The sequence below is a fragment of the Canis lupus genome, chromosome 1 (assembly GCF_048164855.1).
Source record: "Canis lupus baileyi chromosome 1, mCanLup2.hap1, whole genome shotgun sequence".
Lineage (NCBI taxonomy): Eukaryota > Metazoa > Chordata > Mammalia > Carnivora > Canidae > Canis > Canis lupus.
Genome location: NC_132838.1, coordinates 101,038,081 through 101,056,734, shown reverse-complemented (window position 1 = coordinate 101,056,734; position 18,654 = coordinate 101,038,081). Strand labels below are relative to the sequence as shown.

The window sequence follows — 18,654 nt, the reverse complement described above, 5'->3', positions numbered from 1 at the left end:
TCCACTGCACTAGCCTACCTACCGGTCTCTAAGAATCCACATTCATATTCCACGTCCCAACTTGATCTGTTTTGCTCCGGCAAAAATGCAGCTACTTTGTTAATCATTCACATCAAGACCTTCTATTCAAAACCCCTATGGCTCCCAGAGTCCCCACAATGACAGTATAACTTCTCCTGAAAGGGGAGCCGAGCCGCTGCCTCACGCTCTCTGAACAGAAGAGTCCTCCCGCCTCTGCCCCAGCCCGCCCCTCGCCTGCAGTCCGCTCCCGCACGCCGGCGCGCCGGCGCAAACACACGGGGCCCCCGGCCACCGGCGCCTCCCGGTCCCGGACTCCCGAGCCTGGGCCACAGGACGCGAACAAGCGCCGGGTGCTCAGGCCTTGAGGGTCTTGGGGGTGGGGGTGGGAAGGAAGGCGAGAGCCCGGGGGACGAGAGTTTACCTGCGTCGGGACGCTTGGCGCGGCCGCCGCCGCCATCAGACTCGGGGGCGGAGCGAGGCCCGGAGCGTCCCGGGTCTAGGTCGGGAACTCAAACACCGCAGTCCCAAGTCTAGCCCCACGGCGGGGCCACGGTGGGCGTCGCCAGCGCCGAGCCTCCGAGTAGTCTCTGTGAAACGGGGACAACTCCTTCACCTCCGGCCTAACCAAGCATTCAAAAGCCTAGGGTTGGGTAGATCCTAGCAAAAAGCGACAGGTTCATTGCTAGGAGGATGCCGGAAGTACCGCCCAAAAGCCTGTCGCACTCACGGAAACGCCCCTATCCCGGGCTTTCATTGGACTGCGGCGCTTGGGCTTTTGGGTAATGTAGTTCTCTAGGAACCATAGATCCAGGAAAGTGGCTCTGGGCTGACGTTCCTGGGAAAAGGGACCACCGCGAAGGGCGTGGTCAATGGTATCCCTACCCCTCAAGCATGTGGTGTGACTTCTCTCCTCGTCGCCGGCGGCATCCAGATTCTGCGAAGTGTACTCTGTACCATCACAGAAATGTTTGTAGACCTATTACTTCGTATATTCACCAAAGCTGCAAAAACAAATGGACACACACCACCACAAAGTCTCTCTCCGCCCACTCGTATCTTGGAGCTAATAACTATTACTTTGCTGCTTTTTAAATAAACGTATAGAATGAAGCTTTAGAATCAGTTTTGCAAACTTCAGTTCTGGTTAGGGACAAGAGGGAAGAGACTCCAGACAGGGCCATGGAGTGAAAAAAAAAAAGGGGGGATGTTTAACATCCATGAAGTTAGTGGACAAATTAACTCAGAAAACTTTACTCCTGCTTGTATAATCAGTGATTGTATCAACCCAGCGAGGGACACAGTTTATTCCAGATAATATTTCTTTTTTTTTCTAGGGGGTATAGCTCAGTGGTAGAGCATTTGACTGCAGATAATATTTCTTACTCCATATCCTAAGATACATAGAATTGCTTTTAAGATCTGAGATCTGTCTGAAAGAGCACAACCATTTGAATGTCACCTCCTCCCTGGACAGTGTCTGTCATTGTTGAATGTACCATTTCACGTGTTATTTTATTTATTTTTATTTTTTATTAAAGACTTATTTATTTGACAGAGAGAATGTAGAGAGGGAGAGAGCAAGAGAGCACGAGAGCAAGAGCAGCAGACTCCATTCCAGGACCCAGAAATCATGACCCAGGCCAAAGACACACACTTAACCAACTGAGCCACCCAGGTGCCCCTCACATGTTACTTTAAGTAGGTTTCAGCACAGGGAGTTGAGATTATCACTGAAAAAAATTCTGAGTACATAAGTATGAAAAATGAAAAAAATGAAGTTGAGCACATAGCTGTATTGGAATCTTGACCACAATCAAAGCTTTGTCTAGTTTTTTTTTTTTTTTCCTGGAAACATGGAGCAATTGGAATGAGATAAAAGGGTATTTAGGAAAGATCAGAATGGTAAAAATCAATAGCAAAACTATGTTGTCATGGTAACTCATTCTCACATATATGTTCGAGAAACTACTAGGTTTTAGGCACTACCTTAATTGGATGAGGCACATCATGAGTAGGGTTGCCAGGAGTTCTCTCTAATACATGTCTTACCTTCAGTGATTTTTGTTCTGCATTCTTCATTGACAATGTCAGGATGCCTAAAGTGTTTTTATATTTTGCTTTTCAATAAAATACCAAAATTTAGCAATTAGGTTTATTTTCTCACCACAGTAATTGACACTAAACTCATTTAAATGACACTAGTTGAAAATCATATCTCTACAAATAAAGATCAAGACAATTGCTGGAGCACCTGACTGGCTCAGTCAGTAGAGCATGTAAATCTTGATGTCAAGATCGTGAATTCAAGCCCCACATTGGGTTTAGAGCTTAGATACAATTCCTTATGATTTGTCCTGCAAGATAGGTTAAGGGAAGAGCAACAGATAGCATTTAGAATTTAAAATTCTTTTTTAAAAGGGCATCTGGGTGGCTCAGCAGTTGAGCATCTGCCTTTGGCTCAGGTCGTGATCCCAGGATGTTGGGAGCATGTCCCGCATCAGACTCCCTGCAGAGAGCCTGCTTTTCCCTCTGCCTAGGTCTCTGCCTCCTTCTCCCTCTCTCTGTGTCTTTCATGAATAAATAAATAAAATCTTTGAAAAAAATAAAGTTCTTTTTTTAAAAAGGTTTTATTTATTTGAGAGAGAGAGTGAGCAAGCACACAAGAGGTGGGGAGGGGGGAGAGGGAGAAGCAGACTCCTCACTGAGCATGGAGCTCCACATGGGGTTCAATCCCTGGAAATTCTTATTTTTCAAATTCAAGAAAGAAAAAGACTGGGGCACCTGAGTGGCTCAGTCAGTTAAGTGTCTGTCTGGCTCAGGTCATGATCTCATGGGTACTGGGATGGAGTCCCATGTCTGGATCCTCGCTCAGCGGGAAGTCTGCTTTTCCCTCTCTCTGCCCCTCCCACATTTCATGCTCTCTCACATGTGCTCTCTCTCTTATAAAATCTTTTTTTTTTTTTGAAAGATTTTATTCATGAGAGATGCAGAGAAAGAGAGAGGCAGATACATAGGCAAAGAGAGAAGCAGGCTTCCTGCAGGAAGCCTGATGTGGGACCCGATCCCAGGACTCCAGGATCACGCCCTGGGCTGAAGGCAGGCACTCAACCACTGAGCCACCCAGGCATCCCAATAAAAAAATCTTTCTTTAAAAAACAAAGGAAAATGGGCAGCCCGGGTGGCTCAGCGGTTTAGCGCTACCTTTGGTCCAGGGTGATCCCGGAGACCAGGGATCAAGTCCCAAGTTGGGCTCCCTGCATGGAGCCTGCTTCTCCCTCTGCCTGTGTCTCTGTCTCTCTTTCTGTGTGCCTCTCATGAATAAATAAATAAAATATTAAAAAAAATAAAAATAAAAAACAAAGGACAAGACTATCCTTTTTTTTAAGTTGTTTAATTTTTTTTTTTTTTTTTTTTTTTATGATAGTCACACAGAGAGAGAGAGAGAGAGAGGCAGAGACATAGGCAGAGGGATGGGATCCCTGGGTGGCGCAGCGGTCTGGCGCCTGCCTTTGGCCCAGGGCGCGATCCTGGAGACCCGGGATCGAATCCCACGTCGGGCTCCCGGTGCATGGAGCCTGCTTCTCCTCTGCCTGTGTCTCTGCCTCATTCTCTCTCTCTCTGTGACTATCACAAATAAATAAAAATTAAAAAAAAAATTAAAAAAAAAAAAAAAAAAAAAAAGAGACATAGGCAGAGGGAGAAGCAGGCTGCATGCACCGGGAGCCCGACGTGGGATTCGATCCCGGGTCTCCAGGATCGCGCCCTGGGCCAAAGGCAGGCGCTAAACCGCTGCGCCACCCGGGGATCCCAAGACTATCCTTTTAACAACTACTCACAGCTCATTTGAGATAACTGTGCATCAATATATATGGCTCAGAAAATCAGCCCATTGGAATCAACCTTGTTCCAATACTACACTTCTGAAAGCTAGACAATCAGTATCATTACTAAACATCTGAAAATCAATCAGTTATAAATCCTAGTCCAGGAAGACAGCCAACCAGGGACAGTCCCAGGCTCCTAACCAACAACCAATCAGCCAAGTGCCTCATTCCAGGGGCCATGTTTCTGACAGGAAGCTTCTGGACACCAGAGGTACTCCAGTGCCTGTGATAACAGAGAAAAAATTCTGTCCGACTCTAAACACTCCCATTTCTGAAAGTCCAGTATGCACTAAATACCAAACTTCCTAATATCCTATATAAGACTAGCTCCATCATGGGGCACCTGGGTGGCTCAGTCAGTTGAGCATCTGACTTCAGCTCAGGTCATGATCTCGGCATGGGATTGAGCCCTGTGTCAGGCTCCCCACTCAGTGCAGAGTTGGCTTGTCCCTCTCCCTCTGCCCCCCACCTCCCAGCTCATGCACTGTCTCTTTCAAACAAATACATAAAATCTTAAAAACAAAAACAAAAACAAAAAAAAAACCCCAAAGCACTAGCCCCATCATTGTTCGTGGAGACTATGTCTTATAGATATAGCTTCCTGTTGCAGGCAAATAAGAAGTTTACCCTTTTTTGTCTTAGATATTTCCTATTGCTACCATAAAAAGTTTAGTGGCTTAAAACAACGGAGATTTGGGGATCCCTGGGTGGCTCAGTGGTTTGGCGCCTGCCTTTGGTCCAGGGCGTGATCCTGGAGACCAGAGATTGAGTCCCATGTCAGGCTCCCTGCATGGAGCCTGCTTCTCCCTCTGCCTGTGTTTCTGCCTCTCTGTGTGTATATCTCTCATGAATAAATAAACAAAAACAACAAAAAACAACACCTTAAAAAAAACAGAGATTTATTCTCTTGCAGTTTTGGAAGCCAGGAGTCTGAAATGATTCTTATGAGGCTAAAGTCAAGGTGTGGGCAGAGTGGTTTCTGAGGAAATTTCCTTTGCCTTTTCCAGCTTCTTGTGGCTGTCCATATTCCTTGCAGTAGAATAATCTGCCTTATCACATTGCCTTCTCCTCTTCTATAGTCAAATCTCCCTCTGTCCCCAATTTTGTGATTATGCTTAGAGCTCATCTAGGTTAATCCATCCCAGATAATCATTCCATCCCAAAACTCTTATCTTAATCACGTCTGAAAAAAAATCACATCTGCAAAATTTCTTTTGCCCTATAAAGGAGCCTTTTTCAACTGACCACAGATACCAAGTTAAATTCACTATTAGTTGAAATTGTCTAAAACTTGCAAAGGCTCAAATTCTGTTTATTCTTCGGGCTACAGTTGTCCTAATAGTGGCTGTTAATTATATTGTCTGTGCAACGGGGAAACCCAACTGGTCAAATACCAATTTAGACTTCCACTTCAAAACACACAAAAATATTAATTATAGGTGGATAAGGCTTTTACGAGAATTGCAGCTCGTAAAAGACCATGGAAATGGAGCACCGGGTGGCTCAGTCAGTTAAGCATGGAACTCTTGATTTTGGCTTAGGTCATGATCTTAGGATCATGAGATACAGCCCCACACCAGCCTCCAAACTGGGCCTGAAGCCTGCTTAAAATTCTCTCTGTTCTTCTCCCTCTCCACCATTTGCACTTTCTCTTTCTCTATAAAAAAGAAAAAGGAAAAGAAAGGTCATGGGAAAAAATTCCCTTTGTTAAATATACAGAGCAGATTTTGTCAAAGCAGATATAAAAAGCATCATGATAGATGCCCCTGCTGAGGCCGGGATAGGGACGTGGTCGAGGGTGTTCGCCCCGCCCCCCAAGTCCGATGCCGGCTGCCTCGCCCAGGGTCCCAGCTCAGGTAAACGCTGGTTCCGTTCCGCAGGCCCATCCTGCCCTCCGCCCACCCAGATCCTCAAGGCCGGAGCGCGGGGCGCCTGCTCGCGTCCCTGCGGCCCCGGCCCGGTGTCCGGGACAGGGAAACGCCGGGGTGCGGGAACGGGCTGCAGGGGAGGGGCGGGCTGGTACAGAGTCTGTGGGGGGCCTGAGGCAGGAGGACTCTGACGTGGGGGAACAGGGAGGTGAGGTGGGGTCACGTAGGGACCGTGGCCCGCGGTGCGGTAACTTCAGGTGAGGACTGTAGTAAACACCAGGGGGAGTTTTGGCCAAAGGAGGGACAGAATCTCCCTGAGGGTTTTAAAACTCCCCCGAGGAGTTCAAAGAAAAGAGCAGATGGGAGGAGGGTGATGAGTTCACTGAGGTCACTGCTGGCAAGAGGTAACAGTGAGCACGTAGGCCCAGGAGTGAGACAGCTAGCCTTTGGACCCCTGGTTCTGGGACTAGAGAAGAGTGCAAGGAAGCATGAGCTCCTCCAACACCACCCTGAACCTATTTCTCTAAAGCCCACATATTTGCACAAGTTGCCATGACTGCAGAAGCTGTTATGGAATCCACAGTTCATTGGAGGGCCCAACCTCCTACCCCCATTTTCTCTGGATTGTGGTGTTGGAGGACTCTTAGTGCTGTTCCTCCTCCAGTCTTTAAGTTGGAACCTGTTGAAATCCCAAGCCCTAAGGCATGTCAGTGTCCAGTTTATGTACAGATATGCTCATTACTGGCAATCAGTATAAATGGGTGTGTAGGGTTCTTCCAGGAACTGGATCCAAGATTTCCAAATGCTTACAGGTAAAAGTAAGTTGGTGGTCAAGAAACCACAGGTCTCCTCTCTTTTAGATAAGATCAAAAAGCAGAGGACAATAGGATAAAAATGGTTGGAAAAGATGTTTATCTGTCTCCCGGTGGTGGGAGGTTTGGATCAGAGGGAGAGGCCATTTTATGAAGGTCTTAACAGGTTGTTGAGTGGAGAACACACTGGGGTTGAGAGAGGAAAGGAAGATCAGAGTAGAGGCTATTGTCATAGTCCAAGGGATGGTTAATGGATGAGAGTGGTGGTTTAGGAAAAGGGGTTGGATTCTGGCCATAAAGAGAGGATGTGTTGGGGAGAGGATAGTATGGCAGATGACCAAGGCTTCCAAGTGAAAAATGGACATGGGAGGCCTAGGATTGAGGCAAGAGGACCATCAGGTTGGAGCTGGTGCTCATTTGCCGCTCTGTGGACTCTCTAGTAGGATTTTTTTTTTAAAGATGTTATTTATTCATGAGACAGAGAGAGAGAGAGAGAGAGAGAGAGGCAGAGACAGAGGGAGAAGGAGGCTTCATGCAGGGAGCCCAATGCGGGACTTGATCCCAGGACCACAGGATCATGCCCTGGGCCAAATGCAGGTGCTAAACTCCTGAGCCACCCAGGGATCCCCTCTAGTAGGATTTTTTTGGCGACTTTGGTGTGCTCTTTCATGTTTCATTCAACCTAGAGGATGAGATTGGGGGCAAATGTTGTCATCTATTAGAGTTGGTAGGCCTCAAATGGGCCAACTTGAATGAGGGTCAAGTAGAGGAAGAGGAAGGTCTATTGGTAAGGGAGCAGCAAGTGCATATAGAAGTGGAAGAAGGCCATAGGTATCTGAAAGCAATACATGATTCTTCTTGCCAACACTGAGGCAAGAAATGGAGCCACGCAGGGAGGCCTGCAATGAAGACTTTGGCACTTGGTGCCACTAACGAGCCATGGGAAATCTAGGTTACAACTGGATCCTGTATGAATTTGCCAAGCATACTCTGGGTGAGGTTTGCTAAATGTGGTATAAGGTCTGAAATTAAGTCTCAGTATTATATGTTGCCTTAACATGTATTGAAACCAGGACAACCTCAAATGGCCTAAGCACCAGTTCCCCACTTCACTCTGCCCCTGCAGATAAGGTCTTCAAAAAAAAAAAAAAAAACTTTTTTAAAGTAGAGTCCAAGCCCAGCATGGAGCCCAGCGTGGCACTTGAACTCATGATCATGAGATCAAGACCTGAGCTGAGCTCAAGAGTCGGACACTCTCCCAGGTGCCCCTCAGATAAGATCTTTTGACTGTACCCTTTTAATAAAAAGGACCAGAAATAGTTCCTGCTTATCTCTTTGCAGTGGGTTTCACTTCCTTGTCTGCTCTTTGTTGTTATTCAGAAAAGGGAATTGTATCCTCCTGTAGGAACCAGGGGCACCTACCCTACACCTACAAAACTTGATCCCACAGCTGCTGGTTGTTCATTGTTTCACATAGTGTAACCCCATGTAGCCCTATGTGGTATGTAATGGTCTATCCCAGGCTGTGAAAATGTATGGTTAATAAGATGCTGCTAATCTTTGTCCAATATTCGTGTGCATCTATACAATTCCCACAACTCTGAGTAGGAATCCCACCCTCACCAGCGAAGTGAAAAGGAGGTGATCAAAATACTTTAATATGTGTGGAGGCCAGGGAGATTCTTAAATAGGAGGACAGGGAGATGATGGTGGATATGGGCAGAGGTGTGGTACAGGAGATGTGAGGGATGTGCAGTCCAGAGTGACATATATATGGAGAGGCAGTATGTCTGAGGACCCCAGGGTCCTGGTATTGGGGCTTACATGATCGTATCCATACCAGGGAAATTGGCAGGGGGTGTTGAATGCCTCTATGCCAGGTTCACAGTTTAGATATCTATTTGTCCACCTGCTTCTTATTGCTGATGGCTGGGCCTGGTAATTAATGGCCCCCATAAGAGACAACAGCACCAATAGCACCAGAGGTGTAGTTTCCACTCTGAGTTGGGGAACTGGAAGAAGGATGGGCATAGGATAGACATATGTGAGAATGGACTACAGGTCTTCAGAAAAGTGGCTATTTGTGGTTTCATTTCTCCCAATCATGGCAGGTCTGTGTGATCTTTGAGGGTGTGGCTGTGTACTTCTTCTAGGAAGAATAGGGTCTCCTTGCTGAAGCTCAGAGACACCTGTACCATGGTATGATGCTGGAGAATTTGCCACTTGTGGTCTCACTGGGTGAGGCCCTAAAATGTACCCCTGTGCCACAAGCTAGTCTCTGCTCTTCCCCTTTATCCATTGGCATGTCAGCCCTTTTCACATTAGCACCTTGGGCACTGCTTCCTTCCCCAGTTCCCTGAATACGTGCTGTGGTTGGTAGGGCTGGGGTCTGAACACTGTCCTCTCCTTCCTTGAGTAGGCCTGACACCTGTTACTCCTAGCTGGAAAGGATAGATCCAGAATCAGAAGACGTGCACTTGTGGATTCCATCTTGCTTGCCTTCTCCATCACCAGGTGAATTTTCCAGGCCCAGGCCACCCAAGGTTCTACTTCGTTCCTCTCACTAATATTTCTTCATTCTTCCTTGTACCAGAAATTGCCATCACTGACTTGGTATTTATGTGGACCATGGGTTATTCTTGTAATATTTAGTTTCCCTTCCCATGGTCTATCATGTGCTGAGTTATATTTGAACAGTCAGAGCTGTATCTGTCCTGTCTTTACCTTATTTATTTATTTATTTTTTTATTTATTTATGATAGTCACAGAGAGAGAGAGAGAGAGAGGCAGAGACATAGGCAGAGGGAGAAGCAGGCTCCATGCACCGGGAGCCTGATGTGGGATTCGATCCTGGGTCTCCAGGATCACGCCCTGGGCCAAAGGCAGGCGCCAAACCGCTGCGCCACCCAGGGATCCCCTGTCTTTACCTTAGTATTTGAATCATCCAGGTTCTGTGTAGTTGCTTATCAAGGTGTGTGGGAGAGGTTCACAGGATGGAAAGGAATCCAGCTGAAGCAAGACAAACTCAAACGTAGCCTTGTGATAAGCCGCAGCAGCTGGGGGAGGTCATGACCCTAGGGCTGAGTGCAAATTATGCCAGAGATCCATTTGCTTGTCTTTTGGTTCCACAGTGGCACCCACACCTCATTTTTGCCTTTCTTTACCCATTCTTCACGCTTATCCACCTTGTCAACTCTACTACTTGTCACTTCTGCTCTTACTTTAGCTCAAGGATAATCCTCACCTCTCTCAACTCTACATCTCAAAGCTTTTTCATACTGCAGTGTTGGATGCTTTTTCCATCTGCAGTGTTGTATGACATTGACCTATACATTTGTGTCATGAAGTATGCACATTCTCAATCTCTGAACAACAGCAACTCTTGCAGTTAGATTTTCAAGGGCTGGACATAACATTCTATCTAGCACTCATGTGTCACCAATTGCTGCTGAAAGGCCGAAAGTTGTTTGCGGAGGAATGAGGTGTAGATCCTGCTTGTGATCTTTGTGTCACATCTCATGATTTTGCCATTCATCTTGTGAGGACTGCCCCATTCTCTCAACATCAATTGGCCAGTACTGCTAAGCACCCTCATCCTCAACCTGAACCCAACCACTCTGTCCTACAGATAATCCCATGGACTCAGCCTTGGGTTTGTCAGACATCTGTAATAGCACTGTTTCCCTACACAAAGTCAATAAGTAATTCACCAGCATTTCTCTGCTTTCAGGTTGTTGGTATGGAGCAGAGGATAAGGAAGCACTTACTGAGCAGCATATTTCAGTTTAAGAGGGATCACAGATCAGGATTATCAAGGCAGGTCTATCTTCCCAGAAGGCCAACCCCCATGAAATGCTTGATCTTGAGTGACATTTTTCATTTGGCTGAGTACCAGGGAACACATCACAGGCAGAAATTATGCATGTATGGGACATTTGAGAAACTATTTTCAGAGCAAACCTTTATCCATACTAAAAACAGAACACTGGAGAGAAACTACTGAGAAGCGATGTATTTGTAAACAACTGCAAATCCTGTCAGGGAAGCCCTTTACCCTTGGGGAGGTTGAGAGGTCCTCCTGTACAACTCAGGATTTCGTCATCAACAGGCCACACACACCAGGGAGAAGTCAAATAGTGGAATGAAGTGTGAGGATACCTTTCAAATACACATTTGTTCAGTGCCAGACCATCCTCCCTGGAGAAAGATGTTTTACGTGCAGTGAATGTGGGAAATCCTTTAGCCAAAGCTCCCACCTCATTAAACATCAGAGAATTCACACTGGAAAAAGGCCTTATAAGTGCAGTGAATATGGGAAATCTTTTAGCCAAAACTCTAATGTCACTCAAATCAGATAACTCACACTGAAGTAAGGCCTTATGAGTGCACTCAATACGGGAAATCTGGGATCCGTGGGTGGCGCAGCGGTTTGGCGCCTGCCTTTGGCCCAGGGCGTGATCCTGGAGACCCGGGATCGAATCCCATGTCGGGCTCCTGGTGCTTGGAGCCTGCTTCTCCCTCTGCCTATGTCTCTGCCTCTCTCTCTCTCTCTGTGACTATCATAAAAAATTTAAAAAAATTAAAAAAAAATACGGGAAATCTTTTCACCAAAACTCTGCACTACTTCAATGTAAGAGAGTTCACACTGCAGAAAGGCTTATGAATGTAGTAAATGTGGGAAATCCATGATACATGCCAACCTCATTACAAATCAGGGAGTTCACACTGGAGAAAGGCCTTATGAATGCAGTGAACGTGGGAAATAATTAAGAAAAGCTCTTCATTCCTTTACCATCAGAGAGTACACAGTGTAAAAAGGCCTTATGAATGCAGTGAATGTGGGAAATCATTTCGTCAAAATTTTTGTGCTCCTTCAACATCAGAGAACTCACACTGGAGAAAAGCCTTATCAGTACAGTGAATGTGAGAAATCATTTTGATATATGTCTAACCTCATTACACATTAGAGTTCACACTGGAGAAAAGCCTTATGAGTGTGGGGAATGTGGGAAATCCTTTAGCCAAACCTCTACCCTCACTACACATCAGAAAATTCACACTGGAAAATGACTTTATAATTTTAGGAATGTGTGCAGTTCTAGAACTACAGCTTCAGGCTCTTAAAATACCAAAATGCTTACTTTAAAGAAAAGCTTTATGTGTGCAGCGTACATGGGAAATCCCCTACTAAAAACTCCAGCCTCAAGACACACAGAAAAGTTCATACTGCATCAAGGTCTTATGAAGCAATGAATGTGAGAACACCAGAACCCCAAAGCCTTCACTCTTTGAATATAAATTTCACATGGGTAGCAACATCTCTCATGTGTAGGGGTGTACAATGTTCCATACGTTGGAGCTTAGGGAGATCCCTAATGATGTTGCAGTCTATCTGAACTGAACCACATCCAAACATATACAAATTCCAAATACATGGGAGTTGCATTGCACTTTCTAACCTGCTCATGGCCTGTCCAGATTTATGCCATGGGAGGTTTCTGCAGAAGAAGCCACTTAACCTCTACTACCTAGCAGGTGCCTGTAGTCTCCATTGTTCATCCAGTGCAGTGAGTTCAGGGCAACTTGGGTGTTTTCCATTCATAACAGAGATTACTGAGAAGTCCGAGTACTCCTTTCTTTTTTCTCTTTGATATGTTGTGCCTTGTACCTGACCCATGTTTGGCCCAGTGGGCTATACTCTTGACTCGACAACATGGACTTTTTCTAGGGGTATTGGTTTCATGTGACTCCTGTGATGGAATTTCCCAGCCATCAAGTCACCAACTCAGGAGAAACTTGCCTCCCTATACTCTGGTTTGTATAATAGAGGCTTTATTGGTTATGCCCCCTTTAATTTTGGGGTACTGTTCACGCTATGGGATGATCTGAAAAACAGTTGGGTTCTACAAACCTAAAGGAATGGCACTTTTGTTGGGATACCAAACCTTGTGTGCCTCAGAGGTTGACAGTATCACAGCGGAGAGTAGTTCTCCACTTTTGCCCTTGTTTGCATTGCTGCCCAGAGCTTCTAGTGAAAGACTACAGGCTTTCTGGTCCTATTTTGTAGTTTAAATGCCATAATAGTTTCTGGGTTTCAAGGTCAACCTGAGAAGGAAGCAATTCTCATGACACCTTTGGTGCTTCTGAGAGCACCATGAAATTCTTATTCACAAGGGATCTTGCCTTGTACTCAGCAGTGGTGAGGAAAACCTCCTAGGTCCTGCAATGGAGCTATGGGCCCTCATGTCCAAAATTCTGTAGGGTAGCATCACTGGTTGTAAAAATGTAGGGGAAATTATAATTGCTACAGAAGCACTAGATTAGGGGCACCTAGCTGGCTCAGTCACAAAAGCGTGTGACTCTTGATCTCAGTGTCATGAGTTTGAGACCCGTATTGAATGTGGAGATTACCAAAGAAACAAAACAATAACAATTAAACACTAGATTAACAGCAGGAGGCAGGGACTAACCAATTGCTCAGAATGTGCCTCTAAAGAGATATCCACAAGGTTCCAATCATTGTGGCTGTGAAGTGTTAAGAGATACAGAAATTCTTAGACCTAAACTATGAATCATACAGCATTAGGTACAACGAAATAAAATAACCTGAAAGTTTTGTGGATTCCTGTAGCCTCTGTGAACTGTCCTCAAGGTCATTTCTGTGAAGAGAAAAAAATGACACAGAGAAGGGATATCTCTTCTTCAAGTTATGGGAACTTTAGGACCCAGCCAGCATTCCTATTGAATCTGGTGGAAAGTCTTCACTGTTCACTTAATTTTTGACCACTGAGGCAAGGAGCCTTTGCAGAGCATAAGAAGAGAGATGGTAAAATCAATGTAGGGTATTTCCTAAAAATAGGAAATTAAAAAATTTTACATCGAATTATATTTTTAAAATTTAGTAAGGTATAAATGGTAAAGGATATATATATTTAACATACAATTTGATAAGTTATGACATTTATATAAATACTTGAAGCCATCATCATGTTTGCTTGTTATTTATTTTTGAGAAAAAGAAAGCAAAGGCAGGGGAAGGGAAAGAATTTTTTTTTTAAGATTTTATTTATTTGGGATCCCTGGGTGGCGCAGCGGTTTAGCGCCTGCCTTTGGCCCAGGGCGCGATCCCGGAGACCCGGGATCGAGTCCCACGTCGGGCTCCGGGTGCATGGAGCCTGCTTCTCCCTCTGCTTATGTCTCTGCCTCTCTCTCTCTCTCTCTCTCTCTCTCTCTGTGTGCCTATCATAAATAAATAAAATAAAAATAAAAATAAAAGATTTTATTTATTCATGAGAGACACAGAGAGAAAGAGAGAGGCAGAGACACAGGCGGAGGGAGAAACAGGCTCCATGCACGAAGCCTGAGGCAGGACTCGATCCCAGGTCTCCAGGATCATGCCCTGGGCTGAAGGCGGCGCTAAACCGCTGAGCCACCCGGGGTGCCAGAAGGGAAAGAATTTTAAGCAGGCGTCACACTCATTGTGGAGCCCAGCGCACGGCTCAATCTCAGAATTCTAAGATCATGATCTGAGCCAAAATCCAAGGTCAGACTCTTAATTGACTGAGCCACCCAGGTACCTCCAACATTGTGTTTATAATGAACTTATCTATCACTCCCATGTTTACCTCACATCCTTTAATGATAGCACTGTGCCCTGTAGCTAAAAACTGATTTATCTTTCATTACTTTAGTTTGCATTGTCTGGAACTTAATATAATTAAAGTCATTAAGTATTTACTTTCTCCCCTTGGGAGAAAAGCATACAGCAGCATACGTTTTGGGATTCATCAATGATGCTTATATTAGTAGTTCATTCTTTTTATATTGCTGAGTATTCATATTTTGTAGATGTACAACTATTTGTTTACTCATTCATCTGTATGAATATGGGTTATTTTCAGTTTTTCACTGTTGCAAGTAAAAAGATTTAAATCAATTTTTCATATGGATATATTTCATTTCCCTCTGCTACTACTTTGGAGTGAAATGTCTGAGGTTAATGGATATAGAATTTTAACGAACTATGATCTAAAATAGTTGTTTCTTTTTGTATTCCTAACAGCAGTATTTGGGACCTCCAATTCTGCCATATCTTTGGCAGTAAGTGGGTATAATCTTTTTAAACCTTTAACCTTTTTAAAAAACCCTTCCAATAATTGTACAGCAGTATCTCACCGTGATCTTAAATTGCATTTCTGTTGACTATTTTTTCATTTATTTGCCAGCTGTATGTCTTTTTTTGGTAAAAATGTCTTTTCAAACTTCTGCCAAGTTTTTAAGATGAATTTGCTTTGACAAATAAGATAATGAAACGACAAAGACTTATTCAGAACTTTATTCATTCTTTAGTGATGTGGCTTTTTTGTAGTAAGAAATAATCATTTTTGAATAGCAAAGGAATATTTCCTAAATCTTCTTGTGCAGTGGCCACATACAGCATATATAGTTTAACCTGCATTAATGTATTCTCCATCACTTAAGTCTAGATATCCAACAATAAAATAAATAAATAAATAAATAAATAAATAAATAAATAAATAAATAAAATAAAATAAAATAAAATAAAATAAAATAAAATAAATCAAGCCATGATTTGTAGGGTTTGCAATTTCCCCAGTATACATATTCCCACTACGGCCAACTTAAAACTGCCAGTGTGATATCACTGAACATCAAGCTCAGAGTTGCCAGTACTACACCAATATATTTTATTTCCACCATAGCAATTCAGTAGCCACAAATAACCTCAAGAACATAGAAAAAAAAATATAGTGGAGACTAGAAAGGTAGAAGTTTTTATATATTTTTAAGCAGCTTCATTTCAGTACGACTGAATAAAATAAGCTGGACATATTGCAAACATATATTCTCATGTTTGCTACATGCTTACACCTGAAACAAAAAGTTTCCTATTATGCCACTCTTTTTTCCCGTTATCCTTTTTAACTTTTCTTTTTTTTTTTTTTTAAAGATTTATTTTATTTATTTATTTATGATAGAGAGAGAGAGAGAGAGAGAGGCAGAGACACAGGTAGAGGAAGAAGCAGGCTCCACGCCGGGAGCCTGACGTGGGACTCTATCCCGGGACTCCAGGATCACACTCTGGGCCAAAGGCAGGTGCTAAACCGCTGAGCCACCCAGGGATCCCCTTTAACTTCTTTTCAACATATAAAATTACTGATACAATAACATATCTTTTGTTATGGCTATTTTTCAGTCTATAGACAAATGGAAAAGACTTTGTCATGAAGCCAGATGTACCCTTCTCCAATCTTCCACCATTACTTATCACTTCATGGCCACTCTTCTTTTACCTATACACATGTAGACTAGTGAGTATACTTTTTATTTTTGCTAAGTTAAGCTTTACGCCCTTTGTGGGCTTGAACTCATGACCTCAAGGTTATTAGTTGCATGCTCTACCAACTGAGCCAGCCAGGTGCCCCTAGTGGGTGTACTTTTTTTTTTTTAATATTTTATTTATTTATTCATGAGAGACACAGAGAGAGAGGCAGAGACACAGGTAGAGGGAGAAGCAGGCTCCCTGCTGGGAGCCCAATGTGGGGCTCAATCCCAGGATCCCAGGATCATGACCTAAGCTAAAGGTAGAGGCTCAACCACTGAGCCACACAGGTGCCCCTACTTTTACATTTTTAATCTCAGACATACCATTTAATTCAGTCTCTTCAGGCTGGATATTTATTTATTTATTTATTTATTTTTAAGATTTATTCATTTATGGTAGACATGGAGAGAGAGAGAGAGAGAGAGAGAGAGAGAGAGAGAGAAAGGCAGAGACACAGAAGGAGAGAGAAGCAGGCTCCATACCGGGAGCCCGACGTGGGACTTGATCCCGGGACTCCAGGATTGCGCCCTGGGCCAAAGGCAGGCGCCAAACCACTGAGCCACCCTGGGATCCCCAGGCTGGATTTTTAAAATTTGAGGGCCTCTTCATAACCCAAGTAACTATCATACAAAATAAAAACACCTTAAAGTATGGCAAATACATTATCAAAGCTCAGTATTTTCAAAATGTGCCCTCAGCAAGTACAACTTTCATCTATCCATCCAGTCCTCATGCCAGGCCAGTCCCAATGACAGCCCCCCCAGGACTAATGGTTCTCACAGATGACCACATTTGCTCCTCATCACATACCAGGCTGAATGAAAACACCCCAGGCTCCACCAGAGTCAAAACAAACTCTTTGGCCCAGGGCATGATCCTGGAGTCCCGGGATCGAGTCCTGGGTCAGGCTCCCAGCATGGAGCCTGCTTCTTCCTCTGCCTGTGTCTCTGCCTCTCTCTCTATGTCTATCATAAATAAAATGAAATGAAATGAAATAAAATAAAATAAAAAATAACTCTTGGTGAATCCATAAGGATGGTAAATAAGAACCTGTTCCAGTCTGAGTATAATTTTTTTTAGATTTATTTATTTATTTATTCATGACAGACAGAGAGAGGCAAAGGCAGGCACTAAACCGCTGAGCCACCCAGGGATACCCAGTCTGAGTATAATTTGCCTCAATTACTGTTTGCCTCTGGATCCATCTCTTGTCCACTTTTCCCTTGGAAGCTTTGACCATCTGTCAGACTATCTTGTCTGATACACTCTACCTTCCTGGTCACTTATCTCCCCTCCCCTGTAGATATGAAACCCGACACCATCACCCTGGTATGCAAGCAAAAGACCCAGTTCTTGGACCTCTAGTCTCCCCTGCCTTGCCACCATAACCTGAATTTTGCCTCTTTTATTTATTTATTTTTTTAATTTGCCTCTTTTAAATGTGACCAGAGCTTACTCAACTTGTTCTTCACAATATCTACTACATTTTAAATATATCCAATCTGAATTCCTTCCCAGATTTCTCAACTGTGTGTCCAGGTGCCCATTTTAGGGCTCCATTTCCTGGTCTCTGAGATACCTTAGACTCTTAACATGGTCAAAACAAAGCTACCAAGTATCTCATCTCAAATGATGCAACTTTCATCCCTATAGTTGCTAAAATCAAACACCCTAAGGTCATCACTTATTAGTTTAATTCACTCATCCTCCACATTACAAAATTGACTTACCCTTTACAACAGGCATCCAGATTCCAACCACAACTTCTAAGTTACAAGTCTGTCCATTAATTCTCACCTGGGCTATCATTAGTAGCCTTCATTCCGATCTTCCTTCTACTCTCTCAAGTCCAGACTGTTCACTCTGCATCCAAATGAAGTCTGTTAAGATCTCAATATCACTTACTCATTCTGATCACTTTTACCTCTAAGCATATGCACATCCTGGTAGTGGCTCCTAGGTTAACTTTCCACATCTGTTCACATCATTCCCAGTAATGGGAATACCCCTATATACACCCTGCAGTGGACTTAGGAGTCTGGGCCTACGGCTTCTCTAGTGTCCCAGACACAAGGTCTGGAGAAATAGCACTGAGAGTCCAACAACATCACAATCCAGACAACATGGGAATAGGGGGCTAGGACCCTCAAGGTCCTGGGACGCCGTCCACTGATCTGTGTGGGTTCCAAAAGAGTTTCTGTAGTCATGGGAACCTGTGCGAAGAGGCAGGTCTCTGAGAAATGGGTCCATGCCTCTGTGTTCCCTTTCCTAGACCCGAAGCCAGGTGACCTAAGGCTAGCTGTCTCACTTCTAGGCCTCTTACCAGCAGTGACCTCAGTGAACTCATCACCCTCCCAATCTGCTTTCGTTGAATTCCTGGGGGAGTTTTGAAACCCTCAGGGAGATCCTGCTCCTTCTTTGGCCAAAACTCCCCCTGGCATTTACTAGTCTTCACCTGAAGTTATCGCACCGTGGGCCACCAGTCCGACGCGACCCCGCCTCACGTTAGAGGTTCCCCAACGTCAAAGTCGTCCCGCCTCAGGAACCCCCGCAGCCTTGCCCCAGCCCGCCCCTCCCCTGCAACCCGCTCCCGCAAGCCAGCGCGCTGGCGCCTCCCCGTCCCGGACACCGGGCCGGGGCCGCAGGGACACGAGCAGACGCCCCGCGCTCGGGCCTTGAGGGTTTGGGTGGGGGAAGGGCGGGGAGGGCCCGGGGGACGAGTG

The 18,654-nt window shown here is 44.5% G+C and overlaps 1 protein-coding gene and 1 long non-coding RNA gene across 8 annotated transcripts in view; both read right to left on the bottom strand.

Annotated features, from left to right (window-relative positions):
* Positions 1-18,654, bottom strand: part of ZNF671 (zinc finger protein 671) — a 57,931-nt gene that overhangs the window by 21,832 nt on the left and 17,445 nt on the right. The window contains exon 1 of one of the 7 annotated variants that reach the window (XM_072825102.1): positions 443-841. The exons of 5 other annotated variants lie outside the window; for them this stretch is intronic. Coding sequence is in view for 1 of the 2 variants with exons in the window: in XM_072824983.1 (XP_072681084.1) it covers positions 443-478 (36 nt within the window). In the remaining variant the exon portion in view is untranslated. Of the gene's footprint in view, positions 1-442; positions 842-18,654 lie in introns of those variants that run through there. One more of the 7 variants, XM_072824983.1, reaches the window with a different exon arrangement.
* Positions 596-18,633, bottom strand: LOC140634267 (uncharacterized). The gene is made up of 3 exons (XR_012031791.1): positions 17,662-18,633; positions 904-1,022; positions 596-608 (listed from the first exon to the last, which is right to left on the bottom strand). It is a non-coding gene; the product is annotated as an uncharacterized lncRNA (long non-coding RNA).